Raw genomic sequence first — 19,292 nt, 5'->3', positions numbered from 1 at the left:
GCTACACTAAACATAGAACAGAAATGTATACCAGGTATCCCCTGAGCACATGTATGTATGCGTATGTTCAGCTGGAAGGCACAAAACTAATAAAATGGGTTTCAAGCAGTCAGGTACATAGGTTGTGCATGTTGCACATGTGTGTAATATCAGTGTCAGTGCACACAACAGCCATAAATGTGTACAGCTACTGGTTGTTGCATTGCCCTGACACGGATAGGGTACTTTAGGGATGATTATCAGGTAGTAATCGGAGAAGTGTCCAACTGTGTTATGACCCTCTGTCCATGCCTACCACTAACAGCTATATCAACACCTATATACAGTCGATATCACAAGGGTACACACCCCTGTTGGAATGCCAGGTTTGCGTGCTGTATGGCAACGAGACCACAGAAAATCATTTCATAATGTTTCTTATCTTGAATGTGACCCCTAACCTTTTCAATTCCATTGAAAAACAGACAAAGGTGTTTCTAGGAAGGTGAGCAATTATTGCCAAGTGAAGATGTGCCATGATGTTAGAGTCCAAACCAAGACGAATGAATGCTGTAACCATTTCAAGAGGTGCATACACAACATATCAGTTTAAGGGTGTGCACACTCATTCAACTGGCTTATTGTACTATTATTGCCGTATGTTTTCACAGACCAGATTGCTATGTTTTCAACTGAATTGTACATGGTATATGTCACATTAAAGGTGGGAATTGTTTTGAAATGAGTTACTGTGGTGTCATGTTTCAATTGCATAAATTCTAGGCATTGTAACGGGTGTGTGCACTTATATCCACTTTAGCTACATGGACTCAGCAGTACCGGACCTGTATAACCAGCCTCCACTAAGGTACAGTAATCCTCTTTGGTGGACCACAGCAATACACAAACCACATAATAGGTTGCTATATTGGCTGTACAGGGACACGTAGGTGCAGGCAACAACTTGGAAGCAAGTCCACCTCTATCTCAGCAAGCATGCAAGCTCACAGGCGACTTCCTGTAAGGCTGACCGACTACAAATCAGACATATCCACACCACCAAAAACAACTGCAATGGCGTCTCCACATATGTTGTCAGTCTCAGAGGCAACACAATTCAACCTGTACTGGGAGTAAAGCACACTTCATACACACATGCCATGGATATAGACAACCTGCATCAGACAGGTTAGGTGGGAACACTGCCACCCTGTCCACCCTAGTTGTATAGGGGGATATACACATCAACCACACTCCTCCCCTCAGCAATGGTGAGCATGTACATATTGCCTACAGATGGCAACAGCAGCAAATCTCCATGGGGCATAATAACATCATGGTCTGCCTCCTAAATGTGCTCCAGCCCGCCTCCTAAATGAACTCATGTGCTCCAGCCCTATCACACACCACAGTCAAATACAGACCTGGCACCAACAACACACCATCCAAATGGATGATGGCCACTGTCATCCCTCTACCAGAAATGGAGAACAGAGAATTATGCAATTAAGTGTCCAACACTGGGGGGAATAATATAGCTCAGGGTCAGGAGTGTAATGCAAGCTGCTATAGCCATGATAGATTGGAGGATTATGGTGTAGCTTGGATTATTTGCAAGTAACATCCACTGTTGATGTGCAATTTGACAACTGTATGAGGTCCTATGACCTTTTTCCTGTTTATGTCTTCCAGGTAACCTGCAGAAGGCTCGCCTACCAGCATTCTCTGTTGGGGAAACTGACATTATCACCCAATATGTGATCGGACACTATGCCCTGTTATTTGGATGGAGAACACAAGATGTGTGGGAGAGGATCACCCTGTGGAATGATCTGGTCCACAGGGTAAATGATGCCAGCCTGCACAGCAGAACTTATGAGCAGGTGCAGCATCAGGCCACCGACCTCATCCGCCATGCCCGTCAACGGGCTGCCGCTGTAGTGAGGGATCGGCTAGCCACAGGTGGGGGCTCAGCCATCCAGCCCCCACTGACACCCACAGAGGAGCTCCTCGCCAACCTTGGGGCACCCACCCAATGCACAAGCCATGAAGCTGAGGAAAGCATTGTGGAGGAGGGTTGCACCCACACAGTGGACAAGCAGCATGCAGGCAAGGCTCCAGTGCACATTACTAGAACACTGTTGCTTATCCATTTCTATCGGTATACTGTCTACATGCATATATCAGATGAGTTAGTAGGTCTTGCTGGTGTTTAGTAATCCACCGATGTGTACATCTATGGATGTTGGCCAGCATATTTTGTAGTATTGGGGGTTGTACTATTAATGTGCTGAAACGCTGTTTCCACCCTGTAACAAGGCTACATCAGTGGTTACTGACATTACCTCTCTCCCACAACTATTTAGGTCCCTCTGGTATATAACTGGGGCAGCAGCCTGTAGATGGTGAGTATGGAATTGTTTTGTTGAGGTTTGCCAATACACCGGCCATGTTAAGCCCATGCTATTTGCCATGCACACATTTATCACACCTATCCATAATGTATGCTGTACATGTTCAGTGTTGTTGGTGTTAACTGCACTGCATTACACTGGTCACCACTGGGGCCTACCTGACATGCATTCAACATTGCTGTACCATACCTCACAACTTGTCAGTGCCAAGATGTCTGAACAGGGGCCAGCAAAATGGGCTGGACAAATGGTCTAAGGTAGGGACATGTGTGACACATTAGTGGTATACAGTGTATATAAATTGTGTACACACCCATGTTAAGACGCAAGGTGTTCCTGTTACATACAAATTAGGACCACAATGTCAGTCCACACCTCCTCCAGCCTTTAATGTGACCCATAACATGAATGGTTCACTTGTAAACCAAACATCTGGACTCAAGTATTGCACCTACAATGATGGCCACCTGTGAGAGTGGCAGACATCGTATCAGCATGATGTTTCAGTCAGGTATGATACCTCATGCTGCCATATGTGTCAGTACACTCACTGTAGCCTATTTGGCTACAATATCACATACATGGGCATAGTTAAGGGACAAAGGCCACTTCCAACCACATATAGGTTGCAAACATCTGGATATTCCAGACCCATCTGTACAGAGGACTGCACAATGGTTTAACTTGCTGCATGTGAGGCAGATGCTGTTACCGCACTATATAAAGTAATGGCAGCAGGAGGTGGTCACCAGCCGTGTATGGTACACATTTCAAAATGGTATAAGCCACACAAGATATGATCCACACACACACACACACACACACACACACACACACACACACACACACACACAGTTGCCAGTATAGGGATTAGAACTCCTGCCTGTTATTTCTACTATAGTGCTATGCAGTTATCAAGACATGCCACACAGCTTATACATTTCCACCTAGTCCAAAGGCACTTCTAAGGTGGATGACATCAACAGGACTACTACATTGGAGTGAGGGGAAGTGTAAAGGGTAGTACACAGGTCAAAAATGTTGTAACCCACACACTAAATGATTCTCACACAAACACACACACATCCCAACAGTTGCCAGTAGGGAGATTAGAACTCCTTCCTATCTAGTTATTTCTACTATAGTGCTACGCAGCTATCAGATGTGCCACACAACTTCTACATTTTCACCTAGTCCAAAGGTACTTCTAAGGTGGATGACATCAACAGGACTACTTGATTGGGGCGAGGGGAAGTGTGAAGGTTACTACAGAAATGAAAATGGTATAAGCCAGACAGTACATGATTCACACACACACACACACACACACACACACACACACACACACACACACACACACACACACACACACACCAGTATTGGGATTAGAACTCCTGCTTATCTAGTTACGTTTATAGTGTTATGCAGTTACCGCACGCGCTACAGAGCTTACTGAACTTTCACATAGCCAAAGCTGCTGCTAACTGCACAGCTGAGGTAAAGTACTACAGGTGACAAAGTTGGCATTCAGTTCCACCCTTACATCATGCTAGTTCTTCTGTCTTGCACTTCAAATAGCATTATGGCTTGGCACTTCTTATCAATAAGTGTGGCACACCTGGAAGCAGTCAGCAGTACTCATTCATCACAAGTAGCCCCAGTACTTACTAGTTATGTCTACCCCTCCTGGCATGATTGAAGGGCAGTTTTCTGTGCTTTCACCCATTAACCTGGTGCACTTGTCCATTCTGAGGCACAGTTGCAACTGCCTCAAGTACACAGACAACCCTCCCCTCTAAACTCCAAACACTCAGACCTGTGAGAGTTACCCATATATCACCCAGTGTGGACATACACACTTCCCAGCAAAGACTGGACTAGCAGGTCAAGAGGATAAGATCAACACCTGCATCACACCATGTGGAACACACAGCTCACCAGGACACCCACTTTGACAGCCATGACATACAGTGAAAAGCCACACACCCGCCTTCACAGAGATACTCAAAGGACGTTAACCAAAACAGCACAAACCAGCAAGACAGACCCCCACTCAGACACGACATGGCACATGCCAAGGGACACATTTAACCTACACAGTGTGCCCCTCAACCCAAGCTCCTAAGGCTAACCACCTTGCACAATACAGTGATCATGAGTAACTCAATACTGAAGCACACATATCCCACTCACTAAGTTGAATATGGAGCAGGTAACAGACAAATATCTATCACATGTCAACATCCAACACAACACAGCCAGTCATGGCACTCCACAACTATGAGTATCACTCTGTATCCATGTGGGTGTGAATGACCAGAGACACACCTCTCTGGACTACATGACAACAGACATGGTTGAACCCTCTGATTATGTGGTCCAGGCAGGTGTGACAGTAGCCCTGAGCAGTATACCGCCATCACATGATGCTGCGGTACTATCAACAGATGATTGACTGCAACAGTGGCTTATGTGTTTTGCGCCATTCTCAGGGGATCCTGTATCTCTTTGCTTGGGATGACATAAATTGACAGAACTCAATGACTTGCCACAGATGTCCTACATCTGTCAGCGCTGAGTTTCCAGGTACTGGATAGGTATCTTGCCACCCCTATAATGCCTTATTAGGCAGTGCTCCTAATGTAATTAATCACTATAACAGCTAGACATGTATGCAATCTGAGGGCCATGCTGCTCAACAGTAGACATCTAATTGTCGGGATGCAGTCACTCAAAGCACTTGGAGTGGGGGACAAGTCTGCTGTAATGGAGAGGTAGTTCACAGCAGCAGACAGCAGCCCTGCAGTATCAGGCTATAACACATTCCACAGCTGTCAGCCCCCAAACATGGACACCTCCACAAGTGGTGTTGTCTCTATATTCATTATGGATAGGAACACCTCCAGACTAGTATCCCAGGATAATGCATTGGAGATACTTCTGGTACAACTGCCTTCGGGTAATAGTGCAATCCAGCCTGCTTTAGGGTCCACATCTACATCCCTAGATGGTCAATGCACATTCCTCAACACCCTGCCATCTATGACGGTCCAATGCAACACTGACATAGTATGAGACTTCAACTACCCCTCCATCACCTGGGGAAAGTAGCCCAGCGCCAGTACAGTGGCCCAACACTTCCTGGGATTTGACACTTCCTGGGATTCATCACTTCCAATGCCCTGGACCGGCATATACTGACCCCCATTAGAGGATGCAACAACCTTGACCTGTGCTGACTACTTAAAATATGAGACTGTATGCTCATCCACAGCTGTCAATCCCTACCAGATGAGATCCACACAGGCTGTAATCAACATGGAACTCAACATGCTAGCCACACCCCTCAAAGGTAACTACCTTGCAAAACCTCTCCAAAGCTGACTTTGCAGCCATAAAACTGGGTGGATGACTTCACTGCACCCATGGCAATGGGAAATAGCTGCATGACTGTCGAATCATACACACATGCATTCATATATCTATTTGTACAATGCATGGTACTAGCCAGTCAACAGAACCCAGGCACTGTCCTCCAAACACTGGGAGACAATGTGATTATCCCCTGCCATTACTAAAGTGTACAACAGAAGGAAGACACTGTTGCAGAAAAAGGTTGTGTCCCATGACTGTTGAACTCCCTTATTAGCCTCAAACACAACTTGGGATCCCTCATGGAATCCCCTACAGGCATCTATGAAGGCAGACATGCAGCAGACACTGACGACAATCAAAAAAGCCTTTGATAGTTACATCAACAACCTCCATAGCATTAAACACAAGTGCTGTCAGTTACTGCACAATGCTAATACCTATCCCGAGACAACAGATATTGGCCACAATCTTGGCAACACATTCAATGCCAGCTTTACCCCTCTCTCCCTCCACAAGTGTACGATCACAATGGGAAGCACCCAGCAGTACTGCAGGCCAGGTTAGACCTGCATTGTCCACAGGCAAGAATACAGCTTCTATGGGACACCAACATATCCATGGCTGCGTTCTACATGACATACAAAATGACCTTGAAGCAAAGCTGTCATCGGACAATGGCTGCCTGTTGAGCCCATGTTGAGAGTGCCACTGCTGCAGGAACCAGGTGCATGTTTCGGTGTGCAATGGATGCACAGGCACGTAACAAATGCAACTCCAGACAAATGTGCAGGCTGGTTGAAGAACATCTCCCTGGTGCACGTGATGATTTTCGTGAACTCATTGGAGTCCTGGGTGAGGGCAATGAGATCACTGATAGACAGTGGGGTTAGGTTGTGGCACTCCTCAACTGCGGAGTATCTGTGCTTGAGTGTTTGGTGGACGGGAGGCAGTAGCCACGTGGAGGTAGCTCAGTACCATGATCAGCTGGGTGTGCATGTGGTCGTGCACCATCACACTCTCATATGGGCAGTAACACCAGCAATACTGTGGGTGATGTGATGTCCATGCCAAGATGTGGCAGGCCATTGGCCCGTGGTCCTGGCTGGTCCCAACAGAGACGTGTATACAGCGGACTACCATCACTATCCAGTATGATGTCCAGCCTTGTCTCTGGTGATGCCAGTGATACCCCTGGCAGGTTTGGTTCCCATGTCCGTGGCTGGAGACCGTGAACTACCCTGCCATGTACAGGCCACATATGTCCAAAAACAGTGTAGGGCAGCCAAATGGGATGTCTGTGTGCATGCAGACACACACACACACACATCACATTCAGTAAAAGGTCACCTCCACACACCTGACACCAGCACAGGCCATGCCATTCCCACACCTCAAAAACACACCCATACTGTCAAAAGAATGGCACAGCCTAGGCCTCTGGCAAAATGCATATGACGAAACCTGTGTCAGATCCCTGCCATCAAACCCACTGATGCAGGGACATGCATATACGGATCTGATGCACAGGTGAACTTACTAAAGTGTAAATCTGTAATGCTGTGTAAGATGCTGCCATATGGCATTTGTAAGGGGTACACATCATAGTGTGTGTACAGTATTAGCCATGATGCATTACTGCTATTATTAATGCTGAGTGAATGCCATGCTGTATCCCTTTCTGTTCTAAGTGTCTGTGTCACCAGAATGTGGCCCTGCAGCAAGACCAAGGGGTATGTCAGTGTAACGCATCAACCATGTATTAAGCAGGGTACAGCTGTATCTGCATGGATTTCCCAGGTCTGTAACAGTGACTGCATATGCTTCACAGATTACAGGGCTGAGGGTTGTACATAGGTATATGTTGATTTACATCTGTTGTAGAGTGGAGAACAGTACGTGTTGTGGTTTGGACACACCTCTCATTACTAATAACCACAGCCACAGGGGATACTCATCAACCAAACACACTGAGGTTACCACACACACACAGACACACATTTGCCAGTACGGAGATCCATAGATTCATTGCTTCATAGGTGTGTAGTGAATGGGCCTGAAGGCTCTACAAGGCTAGCTCAAGGAAATACCCTGGCATCAGGCCACATGACAATAGTCCCCAGTGTGGCTCATGAGTACTGTCACTGGAGTCGTCCCCAGGGGTGGGTATTGTATTTCCCATCCACTCATCCAGATTTCTATTATGGATGGCCAGTGATGTGCACTCACATGTATGTGACTTATATTGCATAACATGGACAGTGTTTGGGTTGTGAACCTGTGCCACAAGCATGTCCTTTGAAGTATGGAAGTGTGCTTGAGGTCTCTGAGGCATGTTGCATTATACACACACACACACACACACACACACACACACACAGATGTACACACAGATGTACACACACACACAGAGACACACAGATGTACAAACACACACACAGATACGCAGACACACAGATGTACGCACACACATAGATACGCGCACAGAGACATACACACACAGAGACACACACACAGATAGACACATGCACAGATGCACAGATATAGACACACGCACAGATAGACACACACGTACAGATAGACACACACGCACACAGATAGACACACACGCACACAGATAGTGTACACAGATACACGCACAGATACACACATACATGCACAGATAGACACACGCACACAGATGTACACAGGTACACACACAGATGTACACAGGTACACACATATAGACACACACAGATATGCGTGCACACACGCACACAGATGTACACAGATACACACACAGAGATGTACACAGGTACACACACAGAGATGTACACAGGTACACACACACAGATGTACACACAGATAGACACACACACACAGATACGCGTGCACACAGATGTACACACACACAGATACGCGCACGCACACACAGATGCAAACACACACAGATGCAAACACACACAGATGCAAACACACACAGATGCAAACACACACACAGACGCGCGCACACACATAGATGTACACACAGATACGCGCGCACACAGATGTACACACACACACAGATATGCGCGCGCACACAGACACACACACATTAATATGTGTATGCATGTCTATATATATATATATATATATATATATATATATATATATATATATATATATATATATATATATATAAAAAATGGGTCCCCTTCAGAAGACTGAAAGTTCAGAAGACTCAAAATCACAATATCTAAAACTCAAAATACTGAAAATGAAATCTGCCTCTTCTCCACTGTTGTGCGATGTGAGAGTTTTTAATTAAGGGGTGTGAGGGGTGCTTGCCCCCTGCATTAAAAATGTTTGATATTTTGAGTTTTAGATATTTTGATTTTCAGTCTTTGGAACTCAAGTCTTCTGACACAGACCCATGAGAGGTTGGTATAATGTTAAGGTGTTTTACAGACACAAGGTGCAGAGTTTGATTCTCACAATGTATAATTGCCTAGGCTTAAAATGGCACACAACGGCAGTTAGCCTAGTACTAATCTATGAACCTATATGTATATACACATGCTTATATATGGTCTCACACAATCACACATAACATAATTCCTCAGCCTAATGCCTCAAACCTAGTATAGTATATGTAGAGGAGGTTGTAATAAGTAATGTACATCCAAAATACAAGTCTGTAATTATTTAATGTCTATACACACTCTCTCTCAGACACACACTCAAACATTTAGAAGCAGTGTAGCTTTAAAAATACATGATTACACTTAATTAATAACACTAGGCATTAAATGTTTCTTACCTCCAAACCTCACAACTGTCCAGATTTTCAAAGAATGTCCAGATGTTTACTTAATTTTTATTTTGGGTCTGTTACTCATAAAATCTGTTGATATTATCAGACACAAAACCCATACTCCCAATCCTAAATCTGTCAAAAATATCAGATCCAAAAAGAACTTTAACCCTGAGCTATTCGAAAATGAACTAAGAACATGCAATTGGTCTCCCTTAAAATACATCCCTTTAGAGGAAGCCATCAAGTACTTTAACTCTAAATTTCTGGCTATTCTTAACCAACATGCTCCAACCAGATTAGAGTCAAAACCAACTCTGCCCCATGGCTTTCAAAAGCAACCAAAGATAAAATGTACCTTAGAAATAAACACTGGGCCAAATGGAGAATGACTAAAAACCCTGTTGACCAACAAACCTTTAGACAGTTAAGAAACGACACTAAGAAAGCTATACTATCTGATAAAAAAAATTACAATTCCAAAAAACTAATCAAAACAACCCTCAAACATTCTGGCCTACCATTAACCAACTACTCCACCCAGGTCAATACACCACATCAAACCCTCAAGACACTGACCATACTAACCCCATAAATACAGCCAATACTTTCAATACCTTCTTTACAAATACTATCCAAACACTGGCTAGTCAGCTAACACCCAATAGCTTCACAATACCCACCTATAACTCTACCTCACCCCCTCCTTTTCATTTACAACCTGTTCCAACTACTTACATCCAAACCCTCATACAAAAACTAAAACCATGCTGTCCCTCTGCAGATCAACTACCTGCCGATTTTCTACAGCTATCAGCCAAATCCATAGCTTTCCCTGTTTTCATTCTGATCAATAGGACAATTACCGAAGGTCACATACCTAGCCTATGGAAAGTCTCTCATATTATCCCTCTCCACAAAGGCGGAAACTCTAATGAGCTCTCCAACTACCGTCCTATTGCCCTTCTCTCCCCTCTAGCAAAGATAATGGAGAAATGTATCCATAGGCAATTACTTGACCACTTAACACAAAATAACTTACTTTCCAGCTGTCAACATGGTTTCAGACCTTCACACAGTACTACCACTGCCCTCCTTTCCTTTACAGATTATATTAACAAAAATCATAACCTTAATAACCTATCATCAGCACTATTCATTGACCTGTCCAAAGCATTCGACATGGTCAATCATCAGATTATCCTCAACATACTAGAATCACTATCATTTGATGCACCTTCTATAAAATGGTTCCAGTCCTACCTAGATAAAAGACAACAGGCAGTTATTTGGCATAAGACTCTTTCTACCCTCCAACCAGTTTCACTGGGTGTCCCTCAAGGGTCTATACTTGGACCTCTCCTCTTCTCAATATTTATTAATGACCTTCATCTAGCCATACCCCAAGCCACATGCATATAATATGCTGATGACTCGACACTTATATGCTCAGCCAAATCCACATCTGAACTTCTCTCTCATACCCAGAAAGTATTTAACATAGTCGAACTATGGTTTACACAACATTGTCTTCTTCTGAACCTCCAAAAAACTAAACTTCTCCTCTTTAACCCCACCCACAAGTCCTCTCCACTTGATTTCTCAGTTATATCCACTAATGGCACCATCATATCACCTGACACTTCTACCAAACTACTGGGAATCACCATTGATAACAACTTGAGCTTTGACATCCATATCAACAACACAATAAAAACTGTCAACAAAAAACTTGGCTCCCTCTATATAATTAAATCATACCTTTCTCCCACAGCTAAAACAACTATAGCCCATACTCATCTAATCTCTACCCTCCTTTATGCCTCAGCTATTTTTACTAACCTTTCAAAAAATAACCTCAGCAAACTGGAAACTTCCTACAATAATATTGCTAGATTCGCAACAGGTAACCCTTACAGAACCCACCACTGCTTAAATATAAAGCAGCTGGGATGGCTGGAACTACAAAACTTGATTAAATTCCATCAACTAACTATCGCCCATAAAACTCTGTATAAACCTTCCTGCACTCCTAGTCTATCTACCCTCATCACTCCATACACAAACCTGAAATCACTGCGTTCTTCTCACAAAACTCTTTTGTACATTTCTAAACCTAACAACAAAGCTGGCGAATCTCTCTTCTCCAATGCTGCTGGAAAAACTTGGAATCTTCTCCCCAGTGACCTCTCCTCTCTTCCCTCCCTATCACTCTTCAAAAATAGACTAAAACCCTTCCTTAGAACACGCTGGTTGTGCCCCTGTACTAAACCTGACTAGGCAACTATCTATCTAATTAAACTAAACTCTGCCTAGCCTTCACTACTCAGAAATTAGTACATATTTTATCCCAATAAATTCTATTTTCCTCCCAAACTTCAATATGCAGAATCTCACTTTACATTTCCTACTAAAAATATACTTGTTTTTCTTCCTGTTACACTATGTATATACTTATCCTGCCTCCCCTCTAGACCTTAGTCTTTCTATTTATAAATGACCTAGAACTGCAGACTGTATAGCAGAAGCATTCTGGCACTACAAGATTTATTGTTTATCTTCACAGAATAATATGTTTAACTGGCAATATTGTTTTTTCTCTTTATATATAATTAATTCTGCTATTTAGTTATCTTTCCTATTATTTTTTGTGTTTATGTACCTGAAATCTTCTAGTTTTATATGAATTTTTTTTTATTTTAGTCTTATTTTATATATTGATTACTAAGTTTTTCATTTATCTGTATTGGAGCTTATCTCCTCGGGCCTCTACTGAAAATGGACATGTATCCAGTTAGACTAGCCCGGTCAACAAATGTAAAATAAATAATAAATAAATAGTTGGAAAAATCACTGGGAGATGAAGTTGATAAATGACATACATTTCAGTTTCAGACTTCATTTTCTTCGGAAAATGCATGCCAAAACAAATCTTGTTTTTCTAGCAAGTTTCTACAGTTTGTAAGAGCAAATGTCCCTGTTGCAAAGCTTCCCCCATCCCATTATTTTAGGCTTTATCCAGATATCTTGAGCTAAGAGGAGAGGCATGTATGCCTCAAATGCTACTACTGTTTGATCTCACACACACACAGCTTTTATACATGCCAAGCATGAATAGACTCAGACAAGCAAGCGCACTAAATTTTCTATTTTTTTGTAAATAATCAATCACTTATTTTACACTCACTAAACAGCAATAGCACTGCTTAGCAAGTGTAAAACAATGGCTCGATCAAGCTCATTCTCACTTTCATGCAAGCATACTCTCAAACACACACACACACACACACACACACACACACACACACACACACACACACACACACACGGGAGTAGTTTGTAGAGTTGTGAAACTGAAATTAGGTTAGCTCTCTGTTTTATGGGTAACCATTTGGCTTTTTCTAGGATGATACTCACAGAGAAGTTAGTTTGTAATGAATTGCCAGATGCTGTTGGGGAGAGAGGGGCAGAAGCAAAAATTGGGAGCCCATATTCAAGTTTAGAAAGGAGAACCACGTTGCCAATGGTTGCTCTGGCTGCTTGAGATAGAAAAGGGGAAGTATGAGAAGGAGGTTTAGTTTGAATCTCACTTTGTAAGCAGAAATGTAAATTTTGTGACTATCAAGCCATAGTTCTAGGTATTTAGAGGTGGAGGTTGTTCAGGTAGACAGCAAATGTTGGGGGTGTGATGGGGAAGAAAGAGGTAAATGGGAACATATTTTCTGGAAGTGTAATGAAATGGCAGACTTTAAAGATTGCCTGCAGACCTCTCTGTCAGAGTATACTGGGTGAGCAAATTGGTATAACTAAGGAAATGATTTTTTGAGCTATGATACAGAATTGAATTGCCTAGACATAGTAAGGCCTTGCTAAGTCTAATCATGGTGGCTGTCAAAAAAGCAATTACTAGAAAATGGAAATCAAAGTCTAAACCAAGTTTACTAGACGTAGTGAATAAAGTAACAAAGATAAAACAACTGGAATTGGGATCTTTAGAAAAGGGTAGGACCAAATTACATAGAAAAAAATGGAAATTGTGGGAACAATATATGCAGAGGAGGATCGATGTTTAAAAGAAGGCAAGATTTGAATGAGCTATGCAATGTTTGACTGACAATGACTGGATAGATTATAAATGATGTATAATGTTTGTAACTACAACTATATCGATATGGTTTTCATTTATATGAATGGGTGAGTGCCTATGTCATATGTGATAATTTAAAGATACTTCTTGTTTAAAAAAAAGTGTGCTTTGAATAGAAAAGAAAATAATTTCATGTTCTGTTGGAGAGCATGAAGGATTGTTTCCCCATATTTAACATGAATGAAGAACACATCTTACACCAGGTAACTTGGCAACTTTAATGATAGTCTGAACATAATAGTGTCAGAGTCTGTAAACCAACCAGACAATGCAATAGCTATGAGGTGGTAAACAGGAAAAATTAGGTGACTACAGATAGGGACATTTGGTTCTAGAAAGAAGCCGGAGGTTAATGAAAAATCTGTAACACAGATTATAATGCTGATATTACAAGAATTATTACAAGAATGATTAAAAGATGGCTTCAATGTGCACCATCTAAAATATTGTTTAACTTTCGGTGTGTATATGGTACACCTATATTTGGTCACCCCATGCACCAAGGTGAAAGTGCCATAAAAGTTTAAGTTCTACCCCTTTATTAGTGGCCTAATCAGATGACATGGATAAAAACTGCAGAACACAGGTTCCTTTCCTTCATAACTTGTTCCTACAGGTGGCAGCTAAGGGGTCAATGCACCTATCAAGTATCACCTCTGCATAGCTAGCACCATAGCTCTCAACCAATCAGGGAACAAATCTCAACAGAATCAGGGAAAATTCAAAAATAGTTAGTGACACTCATTAGCACTATTAACTTGAGCCACTGACAGACTAAGAGAACGTGAATTAATATACATTTTCTAAACTAAAACAAGCTTTTAACTCTGATTACTATCGTTATTTATTAAGTGCAATCCCACAACTTTTCTGCAACAGTCACAAGCTTTAAAAGAGGGACAGACCAAAACTGAGTCAAAATCGAGATCATCCCTCAAAATCAGGAACAGTTGAGAGGTAAAGAGGCGCAATCAGACTATCGTTTGTATATTCATAGAATGGCTAGGATCATACAAGACGATCTGGGGATTAATTGACGGGCACAGAGCAGTCCGATCTGTCCCATTTTGATTAATGTCACAACTATCTTCACAGGGACAAGCCATTTAGAAAATTAATGCATAAACTGCAAACAAAGATAGTAACTAAACACTTGAGTTGCCGACTGTTCCAACACCAGCCAACATCTTACAAATCTTAAAAAAATCAAAACAGACTCTACAATATTTATATAAAAATAATAACATGACAGGACACCCTAACTGAAATTTTACTAAGCAGATATTCAAAATACAACTGGAGCTTTTGTCCCACTCCTGTATGGTCCATTTCCAGTTAAACGAAAACAAAGTCACCTCTCAAGCGCATGCCAGTTTCACTTCCTAGAGGTATCCTTGCGATTGCCAACATAACCTGCATATGAAAATTAAGAGCAGACTGCAAGTCAAGTTCTTGTCAGCTGCTTTCTGGTCTACAATTAAACGCAAGTCACACAACTTTTACAATGTAAATCGACACAAAGCTAAGAACCATAGCAAATGGGAGGTATAGTAAACACAATACTTACCGGCAAGTCACTTGTTTTGTGTTCATTGTTTGTAACATGTTGTGCTCCTCCTCTTCACACTAACCAGCTACAACCATTGACACAAGAACTGTTGCACTAACATTTTCCACCGACATCCCTCATCCCGTGCAACCCAATGTCTGTCCTCATACAGCGTGCGGACGTTCAAATATAGTTCCTACACAACGGTTTGCGTACTTTAGGTGCATTTTTAATGCTGATCCCGGAACGTAGTTATATTATTCGTTCAATCGAATCATTTCATGGATTGGACGGTGAGGTTTTTCACTTTTTAAGCAACTGCAAATAAATTCCAGAAACGTGTTAGAAATTTTGGGGTTGGAGAGCATTAACTAAGGAAGCAGTGGTTTGTTTCTTACTAATGGAAATGAAGTTGTAGCAGAGAAGTACTTCTTGACATAGACAAATGTGAAAAACGTCTAATAAACTATCACTTTCTGATCTATGTATTAATGGTAATGTATTCCTTCTTTGGGTTTTATCATGATAAAAAATGTAAGCAAAAAAGCCATAACCCATTCCTTGGTGATCCTGAAGTATTTATATGAAAATCAGCAAATTTCTAACATAAATATGTAATTTGAGCCTGCAGCTTCAGAAGCTGCTGATAAGGTAAATAAAGAAAACCGTTTGAGACGTAAGGAGGAAGAATTATGAGAGCCCTGTTCCTATTTTAAATGCTCTTTTGTGCTCTTGATCACAAGCAACTGACTCAACAGGTGGCCCAGTGTATGTACTTGCCTTTGAAGATTAGAAGGATGTGGGTTTGCGCCCTGCACCCGGGTGGGTTAATATACCTTTTAACTGTCCAGATTTTCGCAGAATGTCCGTATTTTTGCCTCATATTTTTGGTCTGTGCCTCATAAAATGTGTGGTTTTCTGTCAAGTCATTGGACTGACGTCACTAAAGAATACTAAATAATGACATATTTGAATTTCAGACTTCATATCCTTCGGAAAATGCATAATAATGCAAAAAGTACAGTTTTGTACCTACCATAAATGTAGATGTTCGAGGATCTCCATTGCTGCAGTCCTGACTAATGGGTACTCCGCTGCCCTCCATCGGCCCGAATACCAAAGGGCTAGATCTGGCGTCGGTCATGGCGCCCGAGACTGACGTGGTGTCAGTATAAATGCGCATGACCGACACCATAACTTTAGTCTTTCTTGCCTCAGATGTCAGAATGCAAAAAAAAACACCACCCAAAAACCCCAATCTAAAAAGAAAAAGGGGGAAGGAGGGAGGAAATTGGACTGCAGCAATGGTGTTCCCCGAACATCTACATTTATGGTAGGTACAAAACTGTACTATGTTCGTCTCCCATTGCTGCAGTCCTGACTAATGGGTAGAATCCCAGAGCAACGGAAAAAACAAAAAGGGAGGTCGGACAACTAAATAGCCTGAGGAGCTGCAGACATGCCCTGTAAGACTGCAGTGGCAAACCCAGCCCTAGACTTAGAATAAAGAGGCAAATGATAATGCTTTGTAAAGGTATGTACAGAACTCCAGGTAGCTGCCTCTAGAATGTCTTTAGTAGCTACCCCTCTTAAAAAAGCAGTAGATGTGGCCGTAGCCCTAGTAGAATGAGGCCTGATCCCAACTGGAACTTCTTCACCATGATGAGAATAACAAAAAGCAATACAATGGCCAATCCACTTAGAAATAGTTTGTTTCGAGACAGCTTTTCCACGGGAAGTCACAGCAAACGAAACAAACAACTGATGAGAACTTCTGAACTCTTTGGTTCTGAACAAATAATATCGTAACTGCCTATGTACATCCAAAGAATGCAAAACTTTTTCCCCTTCAGTTTGGGGTTAGCATAAAAGTAGGCAAATGTATAGACTGGTTCAATGCCACATTAGAAACCACTTTAGGCAGAAAAGTAGGATTAATGCAAGGAAACTCTGTCCCTGTGAAAAATCAGAAAAGGTTCCACTGCCATGAGAGCCTGTAATTCAGATACCCTTCTAGCAGAAGTAACAGCCAACAAAAAAGCAGTCTTCCAAGACAACAACTTCAAGTCAGCCGTAGCTGCAGGTTCAAAAGGAGGCAGAGTCAGCTTCTCCAAAACAAAATTAAGATCCCAAGTAGGAGTAGGAGCCCTCCGTGGGGTCTTATATTCTTTGCCCCTCTAAGAAACTGTTTAAGCAATGGATGTGAAAATAAAGGAGGGTCACCATCATAGTGAGCAGAAATAGCTGCAGCATGCACTTTAATAGAAGAGAAAGACAAACCCTTGTCCAATAACATAGTCAAATATTGCAATGTACAACTCAAATCAGGCAATGTGACATCAAAGCCTTTAGCTGAACTCCAAAGAAAAAATCTCTTCCATTTATCAGCATAAACTTTTCGAGTACTAGGACGCCTGGCTTCCAAAAGAACATCCAAAACTTGTTGAGGGAGCTGAAGGCCCTCATTCTCTAAAACTGAATGTGCCAGGCTGTCAGGTGTAGGGATCGCACCCTGACATTGAGAAAATGATTGTTTTCTTGAGACAATAAGTGAGGAATCCGTGGTAATGGCCAAGGGGCCCCCTGAATTAAACTCCTCAACAGAGGGTACCAATGCTGACGAGGCCAATCCGGTGCTATAAGGATCATGCACGGTTTGTCCCTCCTGACTTTCAACAGGACTTTTGGAAGAAGAGGCAGAGGAGGAAAGGCATACACGTGAAGGTTGCTCCAACTGAAGGATAGTGCATCTATTTTCCAGGCTTTGGATGAAACAGCCTTGTGCAATACAGAGGTAGTTGGAAATTCAGGGGAGAAGCGAACAGATCTATGTCTGGAGTTCCCAAGCCATGGTCAACTGACGAAACACCTGAGGATCCAACTTCCATTCGTGAGGATCCACCATTTGTCTGCTCAGAACATCTGCTAACGAATTCTGTTCCCCTGGCAGAAACTGTGCTCGAAGAGTGATGTGCAGATCCAAAGCAGTTTCCCATAACAGCATTGCTTGTCTGCAAAGAGGGTAAGAATGAGTTCCCCCCTGCTTGTTGATGTACCACATGACAGTTGTGTTGTCTGTTCGAATCAACACTAGTCTCGGGTGAAGCAGATCCTTGAATGCTTTTAAGGCAAATTGAACTGCCAGCATCTCCTTCATATTGATATGCAAGTGAAGCAACTCCGGGGGCCAAAGGTCTTGAATCCATTTTCCTTTGAAATGAGCACCCCAGGCTGACTCCGAGGCGTCTGTCGTTAATATCTGACTTGCCTCTGGTTGGGTCACAGAGAGTCCCTTGTTTAGGTGACATTCCTGAGCCCACCACACAAATTCCTTCTGGATGCAAGGAAGAATCCGAATGACAGTGTCCAAATCGTGGCTGTGTTGAGTCCAAACGCTTTTGAGATACCATTGTAGCTTCCTCATATGCAGTTTGGCATTGGGAAGTACTAGAATGCAAGATGCCATGAACCCCAAGGCTTGAAGGACTGTCCTTGCAGTCAGCCTGGACAGGACTGATAGCTGTAGGAAGTACTGGTGAAGATTTCTTTGTTTGTCCGGGGTAAGAAATGCCATCTGAGTCGCTGTATTCAGACTCACACCCAGAAAACACATCTCTCGTGAGGGTACTAGACTGGACTTTATTTCGTTCACAGAATACCCCAGGCATCTGAAAACTGTCATCACACACTGCAGATGTCGAAGTAGTTCGTGCTTGTCTTGAGCCAGTATCAAACAATCGTCCAGATAAGGATAAATCTGAATTCCCCGTAGTCTGAGAAAAGCTATTACTGGAGCCAGGACTTTCGTGAATACCCTGGGCACAGTAGACAAGCCAAAGGGCAATGCAGAGAACTGATAATGCAAATTCCCAGTCCGAAACCTCAGGAATTTCCTGCAACTGGGCCTGATAGGAATGTGGAGATAGGCCTCCTTGAGATCCAAAGTCACCATCCAGTGATCCCTGCCCAGCATAGGCAACAGCTGTTGCAGTGTTAACATCTTGAATTTGGAATTTCTAGAAAGGTGTTTAGAATGGATAAATCCAGAATGGGCCTCCA

At 42.5% G+C, this 19,292-nt stretch overlaps 2 protein-coding genes across 3 annotated transcripts in view; one reads left to right on the top strand and one right to left on the bottom strand.

Moving 5' to 3' along the window:
* Positions 1-15,422, bottom strand: part of MKRN2 (makorin ring finger protein 2) — a 382,638-nt gene extending 367,216 nt beyond the window's left edge. The window contains exon 1 of the mRNA XM_044076413.1: positions 15,252-15,422. Within this exon, the coding sequence (XP_043932348.1) occupies positions 15,252-15,289 (38 nt within the window). The 5' untranslated portion in view covers positions 15,290-15,422. The remainder of the gene's footprint in view (positions 1-15,251) is intronic.
* Positions 15,423-15,434: 12 nt separating this feature from the next.
* Positions 15,435-19,292, top strand: part of MKRN2OS (MKRN2 opposite strand) — a 275,687-nt gene continuing 271,829 nt past the window's right edge. The window contains exon 1 of one of the 2 annotated variants that reach the window (XM_044078070.1): positions 15,435-15,526. The gene's annotated coding sequence lies outside the window, so the exon portion shown is untranslated. The remainder of the gene's footprint in view (positions 15,527-19,292) is intronic. The other variant, XM_044078069.1, reaches the window with a different exon arrangement.

The sequence above is a fragment of the Protopterus annectens genome, chromosome 7.part0 (genome assembly GCF_019279795.1).
Source record: "Protopterus annectens isolate FY-2018-M chromosome 7.part0, PAN1.0, whole genome shotgun sequence".
NCBI lineage: Eukaryota > Metazoa > Chordata > Ceratodontiformes > Protopteridae > Protopterus > Protopterus annectens.
The sequence above is the reverse complement of the archived record's forward strand: the minus strand, read 5'-3'. Positions and strand labels throughout refer to the sequence as shown.